This window comes from Sciurus vulgaris (assembly GCF_902686455.1).
Source record: "Sciurus vulgaris genome assembly, chromosome: 6".
Classification (NCBI taxonomy): domain Eukaryota; kingdom Metazoa; phylum Chordata; class Mammalia; order Rodentia; family Sciuridae; genus Sciurus; species Sciurus vulgaris.
In genome coordinates this window covers 38,466,389-38,492,718 of record NC_136466.1, presented here as the reverse complement: position 1 = coordinate 38,492,718, position 26,330 = coordinate 38,466,389, and the positions used below count along the sequence as shown (strand labels likewise).

The 26,330-nt window shown below is 55.1% G+C and overlaps 1 protein-coding gene across 2 annotated transcripts in view; it reads right to left on the bottom strand.

Moving 5' to 3' along the window:
* The window catches only part of UNC5A (unc-5 netrin receptor A), a 61,885-nt gene that overhangs the window by 7,740 nt on the left and 27,815 nt on the right, over window positions 1-26,330 (bottom strand). Inside the window, exons 2-7 of one of the 2 annotated variants that reach the window (XM_079144630.1) lie at window positions 8,215-8,436; window positions 2,969-3,112; window positions 2,609-2,712; window positions 2,294-2,474; window positions 1,488-1,655; window positions 747-911 (exon numbers count right to left, since the gene is read on the bottom strand). In XM_079144630.1, coding sequence (XP_079000756.1) covers window positions 747-911; window positions 1,488-1,655; window positions 2,294-2,474; window positions 2,609-2,712; window positions 2,969-3,112; window positions 8,215-8,436 — 984 coding nt within the window. The remainder of the gene's footprint in view (window positions 1-746; window positions 912-1,487; window positions 1,656-2,293; window positions 2,475-2,608; window positions 2,713-2,968; window positions 3,113-8,214; window positions 8,437-26,330) is intronic. The other variant, XM_079144631.1, reaches the window with a different exon arrangement.

Genomic DNA, 26,330 nt, shown 5'->3' with positions numbered 1-26,330 from the left:
CATGAATGATGTAGATAAGACGGACCTTCCCAGAACCAGTGCTGTTATTTAGATTTTCAGCCTTCAAAACTGTGAGCTACACAAACCTCTTTTCTTTACAAAGAACACAGCTTCAGGTATTTTGTTACAGCAATGGAAAGCAGACTAATACACAATGGATCTGCTTGCTGTGTGATTCCTATTCAGTCCCTGGACTCTTCTTGTCTGCCTCCCGAGTCCTGGCGCTGGGCAGGGGGAGGGAGCATCGACTACCTGGAGGAAGCTATATTGATTTTAGAAGGATTTTGCATAATGGAAGAAATGTGTATCAGAAAAGAATTGACACAGATAATTAGGTTTTTAATTGAAAGAATGGGGGAGGGTGTGTTCTAGAGAAAAAAATTCAGCAGAGATCTTTAATTGTTAGTTATGGTCTTGTAATTAACAGGTCTCACAAGTTGGGCATTCCCACAGGACTTGTGTGTGTGCCTGGGAGACAGGGTGGATGTGAGGCTGCGGGACAGGTGTTTGGGTGAATAGGTGGGGGTACATGAGTCAAAGTTCAAGTACATGCATGTCTCCAGAGATGTGGGAGGTGGTGAGCATGCACGTGTGGGTATGGTAGGGATGAAGAGGATCACCAGAGGCCCCGAGCTTTGGAGAGGGATGCGGCCTGTGGCAGAGGAATGACTGCCTTAGCCACCACCCAGGGTGGGCAGGGCCATTCCTGGCAAACAGAACTGTATTCCAGGGCAGAGAGAACTCACTGTGCACGCAGAGGTCGCTGGTACAGTTGCGGGTGTCCAGGTCAGCGCCCCGGCACTCCTCACCTCCATTGCGGGGTGCTGGATCAGAGCACTCGCGGCTCCGCCAGTGAGTGCAGTCGAGCCCGCAGGCTGACCACTTGCTCCATGGACTCCAGCTGCCATCCACTAGATGAGGGACAGACACAGCAGAGAGGAGGCAGTGCAGTCAGTCCAGGAAGCCAGCCAGGTGGTCTGTCAGTGTGGCCCCACTGGGTACCTGGACCAGGCAGGGTGAGCTGGCCTGGACCTAGGTGCAATGCCAGGGCCAGGCCCTCTAGTGTCCAGCTGGCCTTGATGACACATGCTAATGACAGGGAGGCACGGATGACGCCAGGGGCTGTTTGGCTCTCCCCACCCTTGGGAGGCCGTCCTGGTCCTGGAGCAGTAAGGGCTCAGTCACATGATGACCCTTCTGGTCCCAGACACAGGTGGATTTGATAGCCCCAGGCTGAGCCCTCAACCCTGTCCTCAGACTATACCTTAGACCCTGTGACTTAGACCCTGTGTTGAACCCCGAGCCTGGACACTGAGCCCTGACTCCAACTACACACTGGACCCTGATCCCTGCCATAGCCTGAGCCTGGCCCTGTGTGGCAGGCGGGTGGGATGGAGCCATGGGGGGATAGGCTGGTGGGCACGATGGAGCCAGGGCACGGAGATGGCGTGGTGAGGAACGATGTGGGAGGCGGTGGCCGCTGGTACCTGGGCACAGGGTGGCGCAGGCTGTTTTCTGGACATTCTGCCCCTCACAGAAGGCGCCTCCGTTGAGAGGCGCCGGGTTGGTGCAGCTCCGGCTCCGTTTCTGCCAGCCACGCCCACAGCTGGTGCTGCAGACGGACCACTCGGTCCACGTCGACCACCCACCGTTCACTGCCCGGATAGAGAAGGACTGGGGTCAGGGAGCGGGGGCTTCCTCAGACATGCTGGCCCAGGGGACAGGGCGTGAGGGCAGAGGAACCATGAGCTGGAAATGGGTGGGCTGTGCTGTGCTGGGGAGAAGCCCTGGAGGGGAGGCCAAGCTGTGCCCACTGCTCCCAGGGCCTGGCAGCAACGGGCTGTAGAAAACACCTTTCTCCTGGCAGGTGCTCAGGACAGCCAGGGGGCTGCAGCTCACATGCTCCATTAGCCCAGACCCCAGCCTCTCACGCCGCAGCTTCTGCTCTTCCTCCCTCTGCCTGCTCCTGGGGGTGCCTAGGACCATTTGGTTTTACCTTCCATTCTGGGGGCTCAGAAGCACAGGAGGTGATCTGGTGTCTTCTCTAGATCCCCTCCTGTCCCTTTATCTCCTTTTGTGCAATGCCCCCCTGCACCAGATGACCACCTACCTGTCCCAACTCTGCCCAGACACCTCTGTCCTCCCCAACAACCATGGGAACCTGTCCTTTCCAGTCAGGTCACTGGCCCACCTGGTCCTAGCTCCACGACCTCTCTCCACCCTGCCAGCCACACGTCTCTCCCCCAATGTCACCTCAGTAATTCCCCATGTGACTGGGGAGCCTGGGACCCACCATAGACAATGACAGCAGCGGAGGCACTGCGGCGTCGGGCCACAATGTTCTTGGCTACGCAGGTGTAGTTGGCCGTGTCAGCCAGACGGGCCTGCCGCACCACCAGGCTGTGCTCCCGCGTGATGTACACATTGGGATCCAGGGATGGGTCCACCAGGTCCTCATTCCGGAGCCACTCCACCTGGGGGAGAAGCCAAGCCACTGCATGGTTAGCCCACGCTGACAGAGCCCAGAGCAGAGAGCAGCCCTTGAGGAGGTGATCAGGGTGGGGTGCCAGGCAGGGAACTAGAGACCTGGGAGCCCCGCCCTTCTCACCTCAGCTGGGGGGATGCCCTCTGGTGGGCGGCAGTGCAGCACAATGCCCTGCTCCAGGGACACTTCCTTGGCCAGCGGTTCCTGCTCAAAGTTCTTGCGCAAATCTGAAAGAACAAGAGTTCTCCTGCTTAAGTGCTGGTTCAGCCTGGCTAGCTCCGTTCTTTGGTTCTGCAGAGGCCATGACACATGGCAGAAGGAAGTGCCAAGTACCAGCGGGGACACAGAGAGAAGGCTGTCCCCAGGCGTTTCCTCCATCCATCAGGTCAGGACTGCGAGGTTTTCAGACCCCCGCCCCTCCTCCAGGAAGCCTGCTGCCCCTACTCCTGGTGACACCCACCAAGGGCCCAGCTCAGGACTCACAGGCAATGCGGATGTAGGCCTTCTGACTCTTGGTGGTGCCCGAGGAGCTCCATGCCACACACTGGCACCAGTATTCCTCCAGCCCAAACACCTTCTCTACCTGCTGCCTGGAGACGTTGATGCGGACCTCCATTGCTGGCAACCCTAGGGACACGGGGGCCACACTGAGGCTCTCTGTCCCAGATGTGGGACACCCTCTACTATCTACGCAGAAGAATGGGCTTTGGGGGTAACCCTCAACCTGGAGGAAACCCAGGTGGCCCAAGGGGGTGCTGGTTTATATCTCCTAAAGGTCAGGAGTAGAATTTCTAGTACTTTCATTCATTTCATTTCATTTGTCTCCCTGGAGTCACTGACAGAAATGTTCCTAAAGGGGTTTCTGGTGGAGCCTTGGGTAACAGGTTCTGGCCTCCAATGATCCCAGGCAGACAGGTTGAGCTCAGGGGCCTTTGGGGGTACAAGAGGGAGAGGAAGGGGCTGCCCACCTCCCCGGAGACCTAGGTGGTAGAGTCTGACAGGTGATATAGCTGTTAACAATGTAATTGCAGCTGTATGATCACAGGCCCTTGGGACTAAGTAAAGGTTCCCAAGTGTGTGTGGGGGGCATACTTCCTCCTCATTCCACTCTCTTCCATGGAATTATTCCCGCTCTGCGGTAAGGAAGTGAGGTGCAGAGTAGTGAATAAGCACCCAGGGCTGTCTGAATCCAAAGTCCAGGATTCTGCCATCCCCCTGGGGTGGGCTGGGGGTGCCCATCCCTTATGGAAAACATTGGAAGAGGGTGAGGGGGCAGAGGGGACAGCTGGTCAGTGATTAGGGTCAGAGACCTGCTCTGCCAGATTGACTGTGCCGGGGAACCCCTCTCCAGGCTGCACTCACCTCCCTGCCTTCTGCCACACCTGGACCCAGATGGCAGGGTGTGCTGGAAAGGCCCCATCCACACGGAAGGGGGATTGCCAGTCCTCCTCCCTTCCCTGGTCTTCAGCCAAAACCAGTGTCCCCAGAGTGAGAAAAGACTGTTTGTTTCCAATTTCTCCTCCTCCTGACCCCAATTTCCCTCGGGTCATTGGCTTATCAGAAAGAGGGAGAGAGGCCAGGCCGCCAATGTGTTTCCATTGTTAACAGAGAAATTCAATTAGGGCGGCATTGCAGGAGGAGCAGTGCGCCCAGCTGAGCCGGGGGGCAGGGAGACTGCTTTCCCTCTTAATTTCTCTGACATGTCTTTCCCTGACCCCTTCGCAGACCCCTCCTCTGGACTCTCTTCAGCTCTCTCACTGGGTCCCCAGATTTTTCTCTCACTTGTCCCTGTCCCTTGTGCCAGGAGGTGTGTGTGGGGTCACTTCTGGCTGAGATTACTATTCTGGGGCTACTTCCTCTGTTCTGGGCACTTTTTCCTGCTCTGCTGCCCCACGGGCTCCTCACAGGGTCCAGAGGAGAGGGACCTTGGGCACCAGCTATCTGTCAAGCATACAGAGATTTAGGGCACCTGAGACACAACTGTGGGTGGTCTCTTTCCCTGTCTTCTTCCTTTCTGCATCTGGAGTTAGCGGTGAGAGACCTCCAGAATATTCTGAACCAGGTACTTTACCTGGCTGGATGGTTCTATTGAGGGCCCTCTCCCACCCATGGTGAAGGTGGAGCCCTTAGTCCTCCCTCGGCAGCCTCACACACCACCCAGGCGACACAGCTTGAGGACAGCTACACTAAATTTAAGCGTTCCCTTTCTCCTTTTGTTCTCTCTCCCACTTCTGTCCCATCACCTCCTCTTCTCCTTTCTGTTGCCATGAATGAGGGCCAAGTTTATCCACAATGTCCTAGCCCTAGATGGCACCTCTGCAAAGGGTACCCTGGAGCCCCACAAGCTCTGAGAAGTGGGGGACCCAGCCCTGCCCTGCCGGGTCCTTGATGGGAGGGGCTGTGCCCTCCTCCCTGGTGGGCCACTGTGCAGTTTGGTTCCTGGGAGCAGTTTCTGGGTATGGCTGTCTGCCTCTGCCTGGTAAAAGTGAGCAGATGCCAACCTTGGGGAGGGATGGGGATTGGGGAGGGATGTATGTGAATGCTGAGGGCGCATGTGAGGGCTCTCCCAGGGGAATGCTGAGTTTTCTGGGAGGTGGAGGGTTGGCTGGGGGCTCTGAAGCCAAGTGGGGGCATAGATTCTCACCTTCTCAATCTGTTTCTAGTAACTGGTTTATTTAATGCACAATAAACCATACTCCTGGATCTGACTCCAATGCTGAATTTCACAAATTTCAGGCTTTTATAGGGGCAGCAGGTTTGGGTTCTAGCATTTTCCAGCTTTGGTCCCTTCCTCCAGCCTTCTTGATGGGGAATGAAGACAAAAGATGGGCACTTATTTCCTGAGAGTGTCCTCCAGCCACCCCAACCCCATTCGTGAATAGGAGGGCCTGCATAGCTAAGGCAGATCTCTGATCCCTGCCCTGTGACCAGAGACCAGTTCAGGGTCTTTGTTCTCTGCATTTACAAGGTGTCACTGCCATGGTATGTTTGTGGATCAGTAAGGAAAGCTTTTCTCCTTGCCTCAAAGCACTCAGAGGCTTTGGGTTGAGAAATCAATGAGATCAATGAGCATTCAGATGAGCTGGCCATGGGAGACCTGAGGTTGAGTGTTCAGGGCAGGAGAGGGCCTTGGAGGTTACAAATGGGATGTCTCCATGAGCTCTGCTTCTCTGCTTGGCTTGAGTGGAGCAAGGCCCCGGGAGCCTGTTGAAGGCTGTCCATGTGGTGCTGGTGTGGGCCCATGACTGCCTCTTCAGGCAAGGGCCTGAGTCCCAACCAAACCAGGCACCTGTGACCCTGTGATGGCAGGGGTGTTTTAAGCGAGGGGGACTGGCCTAGAGCCTTCCAGGAGGCTCTGGGAAAGGTCTTCAAAGAGGCAGTGAAGCAGTTCTCTGGCTGCTGCTTCCTCCTTCCCTGTCCTTTTTCCCTGGGGGACCCGCTGTAGCAGTGGGACAGCTCAGGTCACAAAGTGGCACTGGGGCCTGGGGTGGATGGGGAGAGAGGAAAGGTCTCATGTGAGGCCTCAGAGCTTCTTTCCAGTAAGGGGCTTTCCTCATTTCCATTTTACAGATTAAGAAACTGAGTCTAGGAAGGGTCAGGAACTTGCCTGAGGTTCTGCAGCAGACCCTCTCACAGGCACCATGTGGGCCCTAAAGATGTCCTCATAGGCAGGGAGACCTCTGGCACCTCTGCTGGGACTGGAGGAGGCTCTAGTGCTGGGAGGTGCTGCTGGTGCCCAACAGCTCCCTCCTGAGAGTGGGATGCAGAGTTGGATCACCTGAGAATCCTGGGGCTGAACTCCTAGTACCTACCGGGTGCCTGGCCTAGAGCAGGTACATAATGAACATGAGGTCTGCAGGAAAGAAGCTGCCAGGACAGGGCAGAGCACAGGGCCTGACTGGGAATCACTGACCCAGAGAGGTGGCAGGGAGGGTAGAGGGATAACCTTGTCCTCCGAGGCTCCTGTTGGTGGGCTGAGCTGACACTTGAGGGGAAGGAGACCAGCCCCTGTGGACCCTGGTGGAAGAGGATGTGGTGTGATTTCTGTAGGCCAGAAAACCTGGTTGGAGCCCTGGGGGAGCTCTGGGCAGGTCACAGCCAAGGTCTTAATCTCATCTGTATAACACCAGGCTGCTGTGGGCAACTAGATCATGCACTGCCTAAATTCAAGGTTCTTCAACTCCATTCAAAGAGCTTCCAAATAGTTCTCCCTGGCCACAGCCTTGTTGTCCTACAGTCCCCATCTGCCCTGCATGATCTTCCCAGTGTCTTCCCACAGGACTCTTTGAGTCTCTGTCTGTCCCTCAGGCTCACTTTCCTAAGCCCTGAAGGCCTGCTGTTCTGTGCCTCTGCACCTCCTATCCCCTTGGTCTGGGAAGTGCTCTTTCCAAGTGGTTAGTACCTGAGTTTGAATGTTGCCCCCTCTTCTGGAAATCTTTTCTGGGCCATTGGCACCTGCCTGGCTGTATAACCTTCCCCTGTCCCCAGACACAAAGTCCCCTGCCTGCCTTCCACATCAGTGAGTCTGGGTGCTGCCTGCCTCACCAGCTGCATATGACTCTGGCCTCACCTGTGCCGCCTGTGTGTCCCACATGGGCTGTCCACCCACAGTATGTGTGCTGTGTGTCTCAGGTGGGAAGACAACCAACTCAAGGGCTCTTCATGTGTGCAGTGCTCTGCAAAGGGCCAAGGAGACGGGGAGGCTGTTGGAACGTCCTGTGTATCTGCCTCCTGGTCCTCCTCTTGGGCAGCAGCGGAACCCAGACAAAGGCTCTGTGCACTCAGCCCATGGTCCCCCTGCTGCCTGAGGCCAGGACTGGTGGTGGGGAAGTGCAGTGTCCCATGGAAGGGGCACTTCTTGAGTCTGATGCCTGTTGCCCTAGGAGCCCCCTCTGCACCTTTAGAAGAGTCCCACTGGTTCCCTCTCCTCTGTGTCTCTAGGTCTTGTCAGTCCCCACATGAGCTCCTGAGTGTCACCCAAAGCTCTGCAACTTGAAATCCTTAGAAGTCACATCCCTTCAGTCTCCCTGTGTGCCCTGCACCCTCACTTCCAGGCTTGTCTGTCTCCAGGCCTTTGCTTGTGCCATGACCCCTGCCAGGGTGCTCTTCCCCTTTTCCTCTCTCTGACCAATTACTACTCCTTCCTTAGTTTATCTTCGCTGAGGAGCCTCCCTGTGTGCCTTGGGAAGCCTCCATCCTGCTTTCCTCTCCCTACTATTTGCCTCTCTCTGGGTTATGTTCCTAGCAGGGGTAGGGAATGTGGGAATGAACATAGGAATGAATGAATGGATGGATGGATGAATGAATGAATGAATGAACGCACGTGGAAATGAATGTGAGGTCCAAGAGCTCTTTAGTCATCAGGGACCCACTTCCTCCAAGCCCCCTTTCTTTGCTGGCACCTTCTTGCCACGCTGCCCCTGGCCCTGCCTGACCCCATTCAGGTTCAGGCACTGCCCCTCATGCCACCTCTTGATCTGAGATCCTGGGGCACCGTGTGCATGTGTGTGGGACTTCTCTCTTTCTCCCCTGCCAAGCTGGTAGGAGCGGCATCTCCCAGGAAAGGCATCTGTGTATAGACACAGGTCCCAGGTGTGGAAATCCTGCCTCGCCTGGTGACACAGGAGGTGGTGGGCACAGAGCTGGTTCCTTCCTGGCTTTGCTGCTGACAGGGCTGGCAGGACCCTCTGGGCTGGCCAAGACTCCTGGTGGCCCCAGCCCGGTCTTACCACTGCTTCCGTCGGTGCTGCGCTCGATCACGTGGTCCACCTGGCGCACCCACTCCCCATTGCATTTGAAGAAGATCTGCGTGGCGGGCATGGCCTTGCATACCAGCAACACTGGCTTGTTCTTCACAATGTACACGTCCTCAGGCTCCACCAAGAAGTGGGGAAGCAGTTCTGGGTTGGCACCAGGCACTGGGTTGGCCACTGTGGCACTCTGCTGGGCACCTGCAGCAGGGGCAAATGGGGAAGGTAAGTGGGGTCCTCCCTGGGGCTGCCAACATAGCAAAGTTCCCAGCTCAGAGCAGGACTGAGCGAGTACAGGCTCAGCTACATCTCAGCTGGGCAAACTCAGGCCATTGGATGCCCTCTCTGAGCTTCAGCATTCAGAATGGGGGAAGAAGCAGCACACACGCTGAAGACTGCGGTGAAAGGCAGTGAGGTTGGGGCGCACATCCCATGCCAGCCAGAAGAGTTACCCTGGTGGAAATTCAGGGATACGGTGAAGCAGATCACACCCTAGAAGGTCTAGGGGAAGACCCAGAGAAGGGGAGGGGACCCTGGCAGGGCAAGTGGGTAGTCTGGAGTTGGGGAAGGCAGGGTCTCTTCAACTGGCTTCTTCTGGGGTCCCCTTCCTGTTTGGTCCCTGCCCATAGCAGGTGCTCAGAAAACACCAAGTGAATGGGGAAGGGAGGGGTGGAGGAAGGCCGGGAGGGGTTTCGAGGGACCGTGGAGGGGGTTCTGGGGGCATTGGTATAGGACAGAGGGCCTGGAGAGGGGGTGGGGAAGGGTTGAGTGGCAGGGCTGCTGGGTGGACATGGTAGGGTGGGAGCCAGGACAGTCTGTCTGGGAGTCCCAGGGACCTGGGTTACCTCCCACCCCTTCAAGAAGACCTAAATATGGGTTTCTTTCTAATTTTAACCAAAACCCACAGCCATCCCACAAGTCATTTGTTGCTAATTACACAGGTAATTGGCTCTGAGGCATTGGTGAAGGTAAAACCCCAGAGCAGTCTGATAGGTCTGTCCACCAGCAGGAACCCTGAGGGAGGGGGAGGGCATGGGGGGGCACCCTCAGCTCTGCCCCACCCAGCTGCCCATCAAACACAACCCCAACTACTAGCCTGGCCTCCCCCATTAGGACTGTAGTGCTTCCCCTCCCCCACATTCATAGTTAATAGGGGCCTTAGCATAAAGTGGGGAGAAGCCACAGAAAAATATGTGTTTAAGATCCATGGCATTGATGACCTTGGGGAGTTAGGTGGTGATTTGGGGAATTTCTGGCTTTGCAATCTAGGAATGTGGATCACCTCAGTCTGTGGGGAAGTCCAAAGGCATCTCACACAGTTGGTCTAAAATCTACCCAGGGCTTTAAAGTGGGAAGCCTAGCTCCTTGGACCTGGCCCACCCTCAGGGAGCACCCAGGCCTAGGCCAGTTCGCCCCCTTTCTCCCACTTGCACAAGGACCCTCTCTTTCCAGGTCGGGAACGAGAACCTTGGCCTCAAGCCCGTGGCTTTGCTGGGGTGTTCTGCAGACATTCTCAGACTGTGGCTGAGAGGCTGAGGGCCTGGTGGGACCCCCCACCCCGGCTACAAAATGGGGAGAGAACCAGAGCCTGCTTCTTAGCATCATGAGGATGAAACGGAAAAGGCCCGTGAGGTGCGCATGAGCTGCCAGCACCTGGGGCCTTGCTCTGACAGGGGTAAGGGTTTCAGGCCAGCTCAGTGATGCCCACAGCCAGCTCTTCAGGGGTGAGGCCGTTAAGGACACTGAGGCATAGAGGTAGCAGGTGCCTTGTCTTAGGAGGGCCACGGCTGTGCCCTTGTGGGGACAAGGCACAGTGGCATGAGGGCACTTCTGATGTCGCAGGGCAGAGCTGCCGGCAGCGGGTGGGTCCTCCACCCGTTCTGGGTGCCCTGACACTCCTCCTGTCCCTGCCCCTCGCCCTGCCTCCCTGGCCCTCTGTGCAGACTCTGGTCTCTCTCGGGGTTATTTCTCTCTCTGGTGACCTCCCTTCAGCAGCTGCCTCCCCCCCCCCCCGCCCCTTACATCTTCCTGCAGCTCCATAATAAACACCAAGCACACGGTGCATCCCTGAAAGTGAAGGTCGCCTTTCCCAGCCCCAGCCGGTTTGAGGTTCAGGAAGATGGGGGATGCAGGTAGAAGGAAGATACCATCTAGCACTTTACAGATGGAAGATGTGAGGCTGAGGGATAGTCCCCTGCACTAGAGCCCCAGATCTGGCCCTGGACTCAGAGTGCGCAGTGGCAGCCACCTCATGACCCATTTGCTGGTGCTGGGGATGGAACCCAAGGCCTCGCACATTCTCTACCACTGAGCTGCACGCCCAGCTCCTGACCCAGGCAGTGGCTTTAGGGGGTGCAGGGCGGCATCCAGACCTCCCAAGGTCTGGAGAATGAATGGAAGGGGGTGGGTCTGGGAAGCTGGGAGGTGGCTCTGGAGTATGGGTACAGGTGGGTGCTAGTAGGCCCAGTGGTTTCTACAGATATGTACGGGGACAAGTCATAGCATCTCTGTAGACTCCAGGGCTACACGGAGACCTGGCCAAGCTAGATTCCAGAGCAAGGTCCTGCAGGGGTAGGAGGGGTGGGAGGACAGGCATCACAGAGCCCCAGGGCAGCTCTTCAGTTGCTCCCACCACACCCCTTGATAGGCAGAAGCTTGATGAGATGCCCTGAGCCTGTCTCCTGGCTCGGGAGCTGTGTGGGCAGGACCCCTCTCTGGCTGGGGGTGTGGGGTGGGCAGCGGGTGCACTCCCACAGCCTCTATTGATCAGTGCACCAAGCACTGCTCACGTCAGCCGCCCACTGAACCCTGCACAATCCCTCATGTCTGCATTTAACTGCTAATGAAAAATAAATGTACTGTGACCAATAAGGGACATAGCTCACTTCTCCAGGGCCTCTGTCACGCCACACTGGCGTAGCCTCCCCCCATCTCTGGGGGGGTATTTATTGGGTGGCCCCAGGGGGTACCCTCCAGCCTGCAGCTATGCCCTCTAGCAAGGATATAGGAAGGCCATGGGTAGATGGTAATCTCAGACTCTACAGAATGTCCTTTAGGAACCATGATACACTGCCTGGTAGTCAGGCTAGCTTTCCTTCTTTCTGGCCCCCAAAGTTCACTAAGTGACCTATACCCTTGTGGTCAGCACTGACTGACCTCCCACAACCCACCAGGGTCAGTTAGGCCTATCACTTGAACTAAGGCACAGAATGAATTTTAGGTATCTCCCCTCCTGCATCATAGGTTACCAGAATGAGCATTCTTTCTCTTTTATAGGAATCTTGTGCTTGTTTATCAAGGACAACACTAAGCAGACACACTGAGTGCCAAATGATATGTGATCCTTGAAATACTGCACGAGAGTGCTCTTGTTTGCCACAGTCCCCACTACTCCCTATTGATGCACACTGGACCTGCTTCTATTTCTACTATCTGCCTGGCTTCCAGGGGTGTTTCAGGATGGAGTGAAGCACCTTTGTCAGACATCCCTGGGACTTCTCTTCTGGTCCCAGCCTCTCTGCCAGTTCTCTGCAGAAGCATCCCCTGACCCCCTAAACATTAGCTTCACACCTCCCATAATTTTCTCTCGGAAACACCCAGAAAACCATACATCCCATCACACCCTCTCTACACCTGGGGCCTATCCCCACCGGCACTATTGCTCTTACCACAAGAGAAGCGAGTGGGGGGCTGAGGTTCCTGTCCCCACCATCAGACTGCCCAGCCTTGGCCCCTGCCAGATGGTTAAAGGCAGCAAAGTGCAAGCTCTGGGGACTGGGAGTGGGGTGCCATCACTGTGGGGGCTGGAGCGACAGGAGAGTAGCAGGGACAGGGACCCTGGCTTCACGGGTGCTCCTATGCCCTGATTCCTATGTACCCTGGTTTCCCAGAGGCTCCTTCCACTACCTACAGTCAGGCTTTCCCACTGGCCCAGGACTTGGCCCAGCTGCCCTCTTCGAATTGAGTTAGAAGATGACTTTCATTTATTAGCAGATTCTTAGCAGGCTCTTGGCCACCAGGAAAGCCAACAGCTCACGCCCTGAAGTGAGAACCCCATTTGCAATGAGCCCCAGGGCTGGCCAGCTGGCACCTGCCTCTCTCAGGAGAGCACCAACTGCTCAAGTCAGCTGGAGCTGGCACCCCTGCCTGGGCTGTCCCCAGCAAGGGCAGGAGCAACAACCCTGCCAGTCCCCACCCTTTTCTTCCCAGGGACAGCAAGGATGGAAAGGCCGTGCATGAGTGTGTAGGGAGGTCTGGGGCCAAAGGGATGGCAGCTTCGAAAGGGAAGGAAAGTTGATGAGGCCCCAGGGCCAGTGCCAAAGAAACGGTGAGAGACCCTTGGGTAAGGGGCCTTGGCCAGAGCTGAGCCTGGGACAGATGCCACCTTCTCCCATGACCTGAAATGTGTTTATTCATTCAACAAATCCTGAGTGTCTGCCAAGTGTCACAAACGGTTCTGGGCCTGGGATACAGCCATGAGCAAGAGAGACACAGGGCTGGCTCTCAGGAATTTGGGGAAATGGAACACCCCCAAATCAAGCATTTCTGGTAAGAAGGGAGGAGGGTGCTGTTTCAGAAAGGGTGTGGAAGAGGGCTCTGGAGGCGAGGGGGCTTAGGAAGTGACATCAAAGCGATGCTCTGATCTCTGAGGCCAGGCTAAAGAGTGGTTTAGGAAAAGGGACAGTGAAGACCCCAAGACAGGAAGCGGCTGCCTTGCCTGAGGCCAGTGAGGAAGCTGAGGAGCAGAGCGGAAGGAGTGAGGGGGGAGGCTCCTGAGTTATAGAGGAAGTAGGGGCTAGACACCTCTCCCTGGTGGTGCTGGGAGGCGGGCTTTAGGGTCCAGCAAGAAGCTGGGGTTTCATTGCATGTACAGTAGAAACCTTTGGGGACTGTGTGCAGGAACCTAGTGTGACACCCCTGTGTGAGTGAGGGAGGGGTAGCAGTGGGCACATGGATGGGAGGCTGCTGTGGGCAGCTAGTGGAGTGGACTGTGGTAGACCCACCCTACCTGGTCCACCCTCCTTCCAGGGTGTATGCCACATTCATGACAGGGTTGGGGGTTGTTTTCATGCAGTGTCTCTCCTTAGATCTGAATTCCCTTAGGGCAGAGCCCATGTGGGGGAGTGTTTATTGAGTGACTGAGTAACCCCTATTCTTCTCCCTAGGAATTCAGAAGATCTGCCCAAGGGTGGCCCCTTCATTCTTGTTCTGTGGGAAGACCCAGAGACAGGGCAGAGCAGCCCACAAAGTCCTGGGCAGGGAGAAGGCCCCCTCACTCTAGGATGCCCCCACCCCCCCCAGACATGCTGCTCTTTGAGGCCAGGCCTCCCCCTATTTCCTCACCTGCAGCCTGGGAGGATAAGATCTGCCTGTAACTCAGAGGCTCAGGGTGGGTGTGAACATGCTTTCAAATGTTTTATTTTTAAAAGTACCATGAAAATATGAGGTGTGATTAATCAAGCTATTAATGAACTTGTATTTACTGAGTGAGGAGGCCTTCATCCTGGGGAGCAGGGTAGGAGGGGTGGGTGCAGGGTGTCACCTGGCTTCATGTGGCTGGGAGAGGCCAGCACTTCTTTTCTTGCCAGCCCCCATCCCTACCTATTCCTTTCATACTCCCATCAACCCTGGGTCCTGGGCCCTGCCACCCCAAACCAGGAACAGAGCAGGCAGGCAGGACAGCAAGCTGCTTTCTAGCTCCCTGAGAAATGTTCTGGAATGGGGTGGAGGAGGGGCCACGGGCACAGCAGCGTATGTTGTTCTCCACCCTGACAGGGTCCTGGCTGCCGCCCAACATCTTGCCCCTCTCCCCCTGGTGCTGTGCTCCCAGCCTGCCTTGGGGAGCCTCACAGTGATCTCTTCCTGGAGGGCTGCACTTGGTAGGTCCTCTTGGGGCCTGGCTGTTCCCAGACATACATATAGTTTCCCCTTTTGAAGAGATGAGATTTCAGGTTCTCGGTTGGGCTGCAGGACGAGAATCTCTTTCTGCTGGGCTTGGAGCTGAGGGTGACCCTGGAGATGGTGAAGCTACTACCAGGGGAAGGCCAGTCCTGCAGGCCTGGTTGGCCATGCCGAGAGCAGGAGGAGGCAATTAATAGCTCTGAAGCAGGAGATCAGAGAATGGAGATAACCAGGGATAGAGAGGCCAACTCCTCTTGTACCCTGTCTCAAAATAAAAAAAAAATTTTAAAAGCTCAATGCTGGAGGTGGGTTTCAGTCATGTAAGCCAAAAAATTCTTTTTTTGGCTTAAGCCAGTTGGAGTTAGGATCTTTTCACCCTATTGATCCACTTGCCCAGCTTCTACCTGCCTGGAGGACTTCTACTCATCCTGCAAAGTCTGCCCAAACATCCCCTCCTCTGGGAAGCCTTCCGTGATCACCAGGTTGAGCTGGCAGTATTGCCACCATTTATGGGTGTGTCTCCTCAGACAAGCCATTGGTGCCTCATGAGCAGGGACTGAGTGTTTGTATCTCCCACCCATCCCCAGAGCCTGGTCAGAGTCTGACACAGCATGTACCAGAGAGCGTCTGTTGCATGAATGTTGATCTCATTCCCTGAATTGGGACCAGAGTCCAGAAATAAAGGGCTGGGGGTGGATAATGAACTCACATCTGGCCAGGAGACACTTTCCAATCTATCAAACCAACGAATTCATTGGAAGGAAATGGGGTTCTTTTATTTATTTATTTTTTTTTATGGTACTAGGGATTGAACCCTGGGACACTTAACCACTGAGCCACATCCCCAGTCCTTTTTATGTTTTATTTTGAGACAGGGTCTTGCTAAGTTGCTTAGGGTCTCACTAAATTGCTTAGACTGGCTTTGAACTCACAATCCTCCTACCTCAGTTTCTGGGAAGAGGGTTCTTTTAAGTATTAGTGCTAGACCCTGGGGAGGCAGAGCAAGCCCATTCCAGGGGAGGCAGATGAAGCAATGAAACCAGGACACAGTGGAGCCAGGCAGAGGGGTGCCAAAGCCCAGTGTGGCTCAGCCCCAGCTTGCAGACACCCAGGGAATGGGGATTTGCACTTTCCTCCCATCTGCACCCTGGTGGCCTGAGATGTTGCATGAGTTGTTATTATTTATTTATTCATTTATTTTTGGGGGGCAGTTGGGATTGAAGCCAGGAGTTTGCACATGCTAAGGTAGTGCTCTACTACTAAGCTTTTTAAAGATTTTATTTTGAGACAGGGTCTTGCTAAGTTGCCCAGGCTAACTTTGAACTTAGGATTCTTCTGCCTCAGTTTCCTGAGTAGCTGGGGTTGTGGGCATACACCACATGCACAATTCTGCGATGAGGGAGATTCACTAGGAGGCTATCATATGCAGGGGCACATTCTGCACTTGCTGAGGGCGGGGTGGTAAGAGAGAGAGGTGGGAGGGGGAGAGATGCTGGGGAGACTGTGAAAGGTGGAGGTGGGAGAGTCCATGACCAGGGTTGGAATCAGATGCCCTGAACCCCACCTGAGACCACAGATGGTGGGGGAGCACATGAAAAGCCATGAGGTTCCAGGAAGCAATCCAGAGCTACGGACTTGCCCAAGGTGAAGGCAGGATACCATGGGCCCAGCAAAGGAATTCCTTCAATATTCCAAACTTAAAAGACATCTGTACGGCCACTAGCAGTTTCCCAGGCCTCCTTAGACCTGCTCCAGATCCTGATGCAAACCACCTGTTTCTAGAGCCTCGTCATGGTCTTTTGTGAAGTGGGTAAATATGGCTGATTCTGCACATGGATGAGGTGGGTCAGGGCTGCGAGATTCCTTCCCTTCTGGCCCCTTCATTCATCCCTCAATCACCTGTCTCCCTGCCTGTCACTCCCAATAGCAGAGGACTCCCCAGAGCACAGGGAGAGGTCTGGGTCCGGCCTCTTTTGGCTTAGAGTGTGTCAGGTGAATAAGGGAGGGGACAGTAACAGTCTCTTCCAACTAGGAGCACTCAGGAGCTGAAAGTGACCGGGGTGTGTGTGTGTGTGTGTGTGTGTGTGTGTGTATGTGTGTGTGACAGTCTCTCAGAAGGGAGGCTGCTCCCCCAACCTGCGCTCATACACATGCGTGTGCAGCACTCTGGTTTCCATGGTAACATGTGCGTGAAAGTGTCACAGAAGCAGCAGCCACCTCCCCAAGATCGGAGGAAAGTCACCCTCTTCCCTGTGGACTCCTGGTCACAAGGACGGACAGGCACCAGGAGTCATGCAGAGAGTCTGAACCTCAAAGAACAAAGTGAGGCAGGGTGGAGGACATCACCTCACCAGCTCAGGGAACAGTCACACCACGTGGGACCACGACTGGCCATGCTGCCTGTCAGGGGCCACATATGATCTGGCAGCCGCACTCAGGTTTCTTCTATTCACTTCTTGCTCTACAGATGAGGGGCAGGTCTTCGGACTTGTGGAAGGTCACACAACCCACAAAAACAGGAGGGACTTTTGCCAGAGAGCTGGGGCCAGGCAGAGGGCAGGCGAACGCCTCTGGGCAATGCCTGGTCTGGCTCACTGCTGCCCCCTCTGCACCTGTGTCCACTTCTCACTCTTTCTCAAGCCCTCCAAGCTCCTCCCACTGCAGGGCCTTTGCACTTGCTGCTTCCTGTGCCTGCCACTCACTGCCCCTGCTCTTCCCACAGTTGTCCCTCTCTGATCCCTCAGTCTCATCTCCCATTTCACCTCTTAGAGGTGTATGAGGCAGCCCCTGCTAGCCCCTGCCTTGCTTCCCTGTTTTCCTCACTACCTGAGGTCGTCTTGCTTGCTTGTGGTTCCCCCCTGCCCCGTCCCCATGTGTAATGAGAGTGGGGACCGTGTCTGTCTGCTCACTGCTGCAGTCCCTGCACCCGCACAGGGCCTGACGTGGGGCATGTCATCATGAGTAATGTGCTAAATGAACTGACGTGCACATGGGGTCTTCCCTACACACAGCACCCACTTGACATGATGCCTCGACCATCATGAAGAGCCCCTGAGCTTGCTGGCAAAGGGACTTAGAAACTCCAAGGGAAGGAGTGCTGTGACGGGGGACAGGCTCCTGGGGCCCCACCTGGGGCCCCCTTCCTGCCAGGGGCCTTGCCTCAGGTCAGAGAAATAGTTAATAAAGCTGAAGTCTAAATAAGCATTTGATTAACAAACGATAAAATAGCTATTGTGTCCCCGAATTAAGCTGTAATTGTGGCTGATAATTGGCTGGTTAGAATTTAATAAGCTGCAATTAAATAGAATGGAATCTAGGGTAATTATGTGGTCACAGAGCCCAGGGAGAGCTGGGAAGGCAGCAGGCTGGTTCCTGCTTTGGATCTCTGGCTGGCGTGGGGTGTATGGTCTGGCTGCGGGTGCTGGTGGTAGGTGTGGCCCCCACCTCGCACCCGGTAGAGGGGCGCGGTTGGCCCCGCCCCCTCACCCACACTCAGGCCTGCGCGCAGGCTCTGATCCTTGCCAGGACCTGTGGCAGCCCCAGCTGAAAGAGACATAAAAGAATTCTTGGCATAGTTCCCCGAAGGGTGAGAGGCCACGGAAGGATGGCCAGGAGGGCACTGGGAACACAAGGAAGGCAGGCAGGCAGGGAGGGGTCTTCCTGTCTTCCTAATGAGGAAACTGGAGCTCAGAGAGGGGAAGCACCTGCTCAAGGTCACACAGCAATTGGTGGCAGAGCTGGGCCAGATTCTCAGATTGCCCATGGATTATCGAGGGTAACTGCTCTGGCCTATAGGCTAGAGGATGATGATCCCCTCCTTGTGCCAGCTCCCTAGGCACCCCTCCCCATTTCCACCCATGTCCTTTACCAGGTAAACTTAGAGGCTAAGTAAGAATGGTGTGACATTCCACAAACATATCCTGAAGACAAGTCCTCTGCTCCCCAGCCAGGGAGCAGGGTAGTCAGGAGCTGCCCCATCTAGGGCAGAGCCCTCCTCCATGCTCCCATCACCATCTCCTGAAGTCAGCCTGAGTCCCAGGGGCTCAAAGAGTTCCCTGATGGCTGTAGCCTGGCTCACTCCCACCCCTGGCCCCAGCACAGGTGTGGCCCCTGGCAGGGCCTCGGGATGATGGACAGCATCGCCTATGGCCGTTTATGACCCCATTAGCATTTTTACAATGTTGCTGGCAATTAATTTAATTAAAGACCCTGTCCTGGATATGGTGACATTTCATATCTCACTGGTTTAATGTGAGTCTGGCTTGAGCTGGGGCCAGGGGTGGTCCCGAAACAGCAGCAGCTCGGGGCATGCAGGCCAGCGTCCAGAGCCTGGAGACACGAGGGAGGTCACACAGTCCTGGGCGCATACACACACAGAGCCACAGCGACCATGGAGTCTAACTTCACGTGGATTTTCTTACCTAACTCTAGCAGCAATTCTGGGGGCACAAAACAATTATTATTTTTGTGGTACTGGGGAATCAAACCCAAGGCCTTGCGCATGCCAGGCAAGTGCTCTACTACTGAGCCACATCCCCCAAACTGATATTTACATCTCCAATTTATAGTCAAGGAAACCGAGGCATGATGTAGTGACAGCTTCTTACCCAGGACACATTCGTCCAGCAATCGTTGGCTGAGTACAATGTGCTGGGGCCATGCCAGGTGCTGGCCAATGGAACAGTGCCCAAGAGGGGCTCCTGGCCACAGCCCCACTGGAAGTCCCGGATCCAGCCTCCCAGAGCCACAGCTGCTGTGCTAGGGCCTCTAGCATTCATGGGTGTGCCTATCACTGCCCACTGAGCTCCAGCCTGAATCTAACTGGAGTGACCGATGCTTACACCAGGAGTGTGACTGACTACAGGTCACCAGCCAACCATTCTCAGCAGCCAAGCCCACCTCGACCCCTCCTCATATAGGAACCACAGGAAAACAGCCACCCAGTGTCAGACTGAGCACCTGCCCATGAGTCCCTGCAGCCTTAGGCAGTGGCAGTGGCTGATACACATGGCAGCTCCTCACCCATCAATCATCTAACTGGACCTTCCTCTGTCCCTCATCCATGCAGCCACCTGATTGTGCTCTGCCCTCTCCTGGGGTACCGCTTCCACTGGCTCTCAGCACCTCCTGTTCATGGCTCCCCAGCCCGTTCTTTACTTCTGAGCTCCAACCCAACACATTCTGTGCCTCTGGATGCTTCCTGTGACCTTGTTCTGGGCATATCCCACGTCAACTCAGTGGTCTCACCCAAAGCTGCTCCCTAGGACTTCCTCCCTCAGGCAGCAGGGGCTCTGCCTCCCAGGGAGTCTCTGAGCCTGTGGGACTCTGCTCCCTGACCAGACTCCACGCTGCAGCCCTTCAGTGCCCAGCTCTCTCCTGCCTCATGCCACCTGACTCACTCACTCCCCCACCCGTACCCCTGCAACATGCCTCCCCTGGATCACTTCCTGGCTTTGATACCATCTTCAATTATGCTCCTTTTTCTAGAAAGAAAATCCGACTCACACTTCAAATCCCTGCCATGGTTCCCAGGACCACAGAGCAGAATATGGTGGCCCCTGCACACTTCCAGGCCAGTGCAGCAGCCTCATCCCTGGTCACCCACCCACGCCCTGCAGGCTGCTCAGCCACACCCACTAACTAAATTTGAGGTCCTCATCCTAATTTCCCCTGCAGGACACCCCACCCACTTTCAATGTCCCTGGCCCTGTTAATTCATAATTCAAGATGTCACTTCCTCCAGGACACCACTCCCCAGCTCTGCTTCATGAATGCATGGCTCTGTCCTCTGCCTCCCATGACTGACAGCATTATCTGAGTGATGTGGGGCTGGGCGTGTGGGTGGCCACCTTCTCCATGACACTGTGTATCCTTAAGTGTGCACAGCAGGAACACTTTTCTCAGCTGTGTCCAGCTTAGGAGATGGCAAGTTAGTCCTCACTCAACTTCTATCTAGCTGTGTGATCTTGTGCCAGTCACTCCCCTCTGGGTCTCAGAAGGGTTGGACTGGATCAGGTTGGCAAACCTGGGTGCCTTCAGGGGCTGGGTGGGGTCCAGGAGAAGCAGAGTGTGACAATGCCCATCCAAGGGTCAGTCAATCACTGCCACTCAACCAGGCTGGCCAAGATGTGCAGGAATTTTTTTTTCTTTCAAGAGAAGCTTGAAATCCATCTTTATGTGAAACCTCCCATATTAAAACGTTGACTATTAATCTGAACATTTTAAACACCATATGAGCCAGACGAGTTGGCAGGGCAAAACCAGGCTGAAAGCAGCCAAGGTCTCTTTCGACCTTACAAATTGGGGTCACGGCAGGGCAAGGGGGAGCTTCCTCCTCCTGCTTGAACACTGCTAGTGACTCCAGCTTTGTCACTGCTAGGCCCACTCTATCTCCTCTCTCCCCTGCTCCCCGGCCTCCCCGCACCATAGCCTTCTTAAGGAGGCCCCCGGGGGCTGGGCAGAGACTGCGGGGGTCATCTCTTCATCCCCACTGGCGGGGGTTTAATTGCTAGCACCAGGTGCCCACTTGTGGCTGAGGCCTGAGGGCAGTGAGTTGCTCCCTGTCAGGGAAAGTGGTGGGAATCATGAGCCGTGAGTAGGGGACAGGTCAGAAGCAGCCTTGCTGCCTTTGATCTGGGCCTCAGAAAGTGACCCCAGGTGAGCCTGCAGAGGCTGCTAGAGACAAAGGCACAGGGTGGTTGGGGTTGGGGGACCCCACAGAGGAGATCATCTGCGAGGAACCCCCTCCAATCCCGTCTGGGAATGAATCAACCCAGACCTGGCTGCAACCTTCCAGCTGAGAAAAGGGTGTCTGGCCGCGCCCATCACACCCTTGACAAGACAGTAATGAGCGCTCACCCCATTTTAATTACCCGCTGTCCAAATAATTACCAGCTTGTTTATTTCACTTAATGGCAGCCGTACTTTTTTTCTCCTGATATTGATTTCATGTTTTCCTGGTTTGTTCATTATCTTTCCTGCCCCTTTAATGGGCTCTGAGGCCTTGTGGGTGGAGAAGAGGGGACTGGAGGAAGCAGGGAAAGGGTTTGAGGAAGGATAGAGAGGTGGCCTGGTCTTGCTGTGCACCCTGAGGAGAGCTGCTGCCCTCTCTGGGCCTTGGGTCCCAGGACCCCAGATCCCTGCACAATTCTTATTTTGATGTGATCAGGGTGGAATATTTTAAAATGAAAGAAATAAGCAAGGGAGAGAGAAGCTGATGTACCCTATCCCAAAGTCCCCTAAAGGAACAGCAACACTAGGTCAAGGGTAAGAGTGGGAGGGAGCTGGAGGGGGTTGCTAATGTCAAAATGAGGCTGCATTGTGAAGATCCCTGATCAGTTGAGGGGTGGCAGGGTAGGTGGGGATCCTAAAGAGGCCCAGCCCCTCCCTGGACCTGACCTCTATCCTTGGCCTCCGCCTCACCTGCATGCTGTTACCATAGAAACATTAGCATGCCATGATGTCATCTGGGATGCAGAGGAGCAGCCTATTTCTCTGGCTTTGGCAGGGGAGGGAAAAAAGGAATGGGGGGAGAGGGGAGGGAAGGGCTAGGGCCTCTTTGGGTGAAGATTTAGAGTCCTTTGAAGAGGTCATTAGCGCTCTAATAAATCACTAATAATTGCATGAATATTTAAATCTTAATAAAAAAATACAGTGGCCCAGCAAGTCTCCCTGTGTGGGTATTTATGGCTATTGGGCTGGAATATATAAAAGTTGGTATTGGTCTGATTGAACTGCTGTTATCGCCACAGCTAAATGGGTAATTGGGAGTGAGAGACACTATCAGTGGATATAAATTACATACAGTAAACTGAGGGCATTAACTGAGGGTTTATTATCAATTATCTTTGTGCTTGTTCCCCTTAAAACGAACTTTAAGTATATTAATGAGAAAATTTACAGGTCTTAATGAATTGAGGGAAGCAAGAGGATGCTAAGCCCCACCTCCCCCAGCTTGGCATCCTTGGGACCCTCAGCAGCCTGTTCCCAGGAGGGGGCCCCCCTCCAACAGGAGGTGGCCCTGGAAAGAAGGCTCACAGGTCAGTGTGCTTGGGTCAATACACGGCGGAACAGAGCCAAGCCCTGCTCCCACCTGGCTGGTCTAGGACAGCGGGACAGTCCCTGAGGCTGACCCTCTCTTTCCCAGTTCTCACCCCAGAAAGAGGTGGCGGGTAGAAAGGGAACAGCTGGATTTGAGCATCCCTCATCCAATATGGGCCCCACCAGGGCCTACTGTATGTGGAGAAGCCACTGGACATGGTCAAGGCAGACTTTCATCGGCCCCAAAGCAGAATGTGGGCACTGCCATTAGAGCGGCACAAGTGGAGTGTGAGGGGGATGGAGGGCAGAGGGGCTGCTCGGCTCTCTCATTCCTGCAGGCTTGGAGGGTACTCCCTGTGGAAGCTCCGGGAGGGCAGAGCATTTGTGCAGCGTCTGCTCTAGAGCACGTCCACCTCCTGCTGAGACGAGCTCCAGCCAGCCTTTGGAGCAGCCCACAGGCCGGCTGGCTTCAAGGTCGGCATGACCTCCTTCTGGACCAATTCACGCCCGGCAGCCTCCTCTCCCTCTGGGGCCTTCACACCAGGACTGTCTGCCCTCCCTGGTGTCCTCAGCCTCTCCTATAACAGGACGTGTGCCAGGCCCTGAGTGGCAGCTTAGGTTAACCATGCAGGGAAAAACCATGCAGGGGTCCACCCACTCACGGGAGACAGGCACTCTGATCCTCAGTGGTAAGTCCACGGTCACCACCAACAGAGTGCAATCAGGGAAGTGTTGGGGGCATGAGAGCACGTAGCTGGGGTCTTGATCTGCGCTGTCCAGGAGGCTTCCTGGAGGAGGTGTCCACAGAATGACTGATGCATGGCCCAAGGGTGCTGGAGGATCTTCACTGTCCTCGATCAAGGACAAAGACCCATTCGATGGACTCTTGGTTTGGATTCCTTTTCTTGTGCCCTCCCTGCTCCAGGTCGCCCCCTGTTCTCATTCCTTACTCTCCAGCGCAGCTGGGCCTCCACCTCGCCATGGAAACTCCTTTCCCTGTTTGTTAAAGGAGCCCTCTGCTTCTGCCTCCAGACTCCTCCTGGCCCCAGCCGTCAGGGCTTTCCGAGGCTCCTCCCCGCTCCTGTCCCGTTCAGCTCCCTGCTTGGTTCTGGAGAATGCCAGACTCCAAAAGGACCTCAGGGCCAAAGGCTTCCACACGCTCACTCCAAGCCTGCCACTGCAGGACAGGACATTTCCATTCAGCCATCCTGGGCAGTCCCCCAAATGATCAGCTCTCCATGCAAACAGCACTGTCCTGGCCCCAAATGGAAACTGCTGAATGTGGCTCTTCCTTGTTTTCTCCTGTCCCTTCAAATGCCACAGGTCACTGTCCCAGCATTTTAAGCTTGGTCCTGCCTCCGGGCCTTGGTGCCTGCTATTCCCTCTGCCCAGGATGCTATTCCCACAGCTGCTGCAGCTCACTCATTGCCCCATCTCAGCTCAGACACCTCCTCAGGAAGCCCTTCCCTGCATCTAAGAGAGTGTGCCTTTGTCATGCTCCTGTGCTCATCCCCTCAAATAGGTCTCCTGTTGGACTTGTTTCTTATTTAAAATTTTGTTTTTTAGTTTTCAATGAATGTTTGTTATTTATTTATATGTGGTGCTGAGAATCGAACCCAGTGCTTCACACATGCCAGGCAAGTGCACCAGCACTTGCCCCAGACTTGCCCCAGCCCCAGCCCCAGACTTATTTATTTGTTGCCCATCTTCCTGCACCTGGAAAGGAAGCTGCAGGAGTGGAGGGCCATCTGTCATGTCCACCTGGAAGAGGGCCTGGCACATGGCGGGTCCTCAGCACACCCTGAATGGAGGAACGGACAGGTCCCTGGAGTACCTGCTCTGTGCCAGGTCCTGAGCCCTGGGCTACAGAGGTCCTCTGGGGTCCTTGCTGTCCAGTGGAACTGGCAGGCACCGAGTACAGTGTGTGTGCCCCGCATGGGCCTTGGGAACTAGGCAGGAGCCAGGGGGCAATCTAGGAGGAAGTGGGAAGGGCATTCTAGGTTGGAGGAACAGTGTGAGCAAGGCATTTGCAGCAGGACACATCTGGTGGCAGCATGGGTTGGATTAGCAGGGCTTTGATCCAGGGCCAGGGCCCTGGGCGTGGCAAAGCTGGGAAAGGCGGGGCTGGAGCAGGGCTGTGGGGTCAGAGAGCTTTAGAGATGGCTCTGCTGGGGGCAGAGGGCAGGCTGCGGTGGCAGCAGCTACCACCATGGTAGAAGAGGGAGCTGCCTGACCTGGAACAGGCCCTGGAGAGTGGGAAGGGATGTGAAAAGCATCCTGGTGGTAGGGTATGGAGAGTGACTGTCCTGGTCAGGAGAGAGGCAGGGCAGGGCACAGAGGATGACTGTCATTTCCTGCCTGGTTGAATGAGTAGATGGCGGTGCAGTCAGGCATAAATAACTGGAAGTGTCTTGGCCGACTGCTCACTCTGGGGGGTGGGGAGCGGGATCCATTTGGTGCCCTCTGGGTAGCTGGGGCTCCTCTAGCAAGCAGAGGGAACTACCGACCCCGCCTGCAACAGACTCCAGAGCGTACAGCTGCTGTCAGTGGGGAGTCCATGCTGGCACTGAAGTCTTGCTGCTGGGATCCCCCTGCAGTCAGGATGGGTCTTGGGGTTGGTAACTGAGCCACAGTCCTGCCTGGGCCTCTGTTCCAGCTGGAATAAGAGCAGGCCAGACTGGCTCTCAGAGGCTGCAGACCACTGGTCCACAGGCCACCCCCAGATGTGTTTTGTAGGTAAACCAACATCTAAAGACTAGGAAGCTTCATGTAAGCACTGGGGTTCCACCTCCTACTGAGCACCAGAAGCTGGGGTCACACCAGGCCCCTGCTCCCCTGTGCCACAGTTGGCTGGGTGCTTGAGTTGCGGCATGTTTGTCTAAGTTCCACCAGCCCCTCCCTCACCTATCAGGAGAACCCACGCTCAGCTTGGGTTCTTCTAGAGTGGTCTGGACACCACCCCCCTCTCTTTTGGTGGAAATAAACCTCCCTTGGCCTCTCCTTTCCCTGGCACAGGCTGAGCACAGGGAGAGCCTGGGAGAACAGAACGAGACTGGGCGTGGACACAGGTGCAGACCTGCATCCCTCCTGGGATTCCAGGAGGGGATCCCACCACTGCCCCCACCCTACCAAGAGAACACTGGCGTTCCTTGGGATCTCAGGACTAAATGCTCTCTCTGCCTCCATCCTGAGGATGGGTCCAGGCCTGGAACCTCTGATCTGTCCCCCGAGACACTCTGACCAGCTTGGACCTGAGTTTAGTTACAGCTTTTATTTTAAAAGCGCGTTTACTCCCAGCACAGCCTTCTCTGCTCAGCTTTCTCGGCCCGCCCTCCACCTAGCTTCCCGCCTCCAGGTCCCTCTCCCTCCCCCCACCCCTGCCTCCTGTCTCTGTAAATAATCCTCTCCTCTGTGCCTATAATTAGCCCCAAGTAGAATAATTCATAACAAACTTTATTTCTTGTGGCATCTTTCTTGCTAACGTGTCGCTGAGCGCCTCACAGGATCAGCAGGAGGGAAACCAGACTCAGGGAAGCAGCTGAGAGCCCTCCCCATGTGCCTCCTGTCAGCAACTCCAGGAACCAGGGTTGCACCAAGTCGGCCCGTCACACCCGCCTAGGGAAGAGTGTCCAAGTGGGAGGAGAGAGGTATCCTCCTCCTCGGCCAAGCCAGGCAGGGGGGCACCAGGGCATGGTCAGGTGGGATGGAGATGTGAACCACCAGTCCAGAGAAACTTCCGTGAGTAAGGACAGCGGTATCAGCGACAGGGGGAGCAGCTTACAATTACACAGCACTTACTAGGCCTGTGGCTCTACTTTTTAAAAGCCAGGTTCTTTTTTAAAGTATGAAAAAAATTTATCTCTTTAAATCTATAGTCTGATGAATTTTGGCAAAGGTATCCACCACCATCATCAATATACAAAATATTTCATTCTCCCTCAAAAAGTTCCCTTGAACTCATTTGCTTTCAATCTCTTCTCCCCACCTGCAGCAACCACTGATTTGCTTTCCATTGCTACAGTTTTGCCTTTTCTAGAATGTTACAGAAATGCAAATATGCAGTATGTGGTCTTTTGTGTCTGGCTTTTTTCACTTAGCACGATGCTTTTAAGGATCATCTATGTTTTTGCTTGAAGAAGTAGTTGATTTTTTTT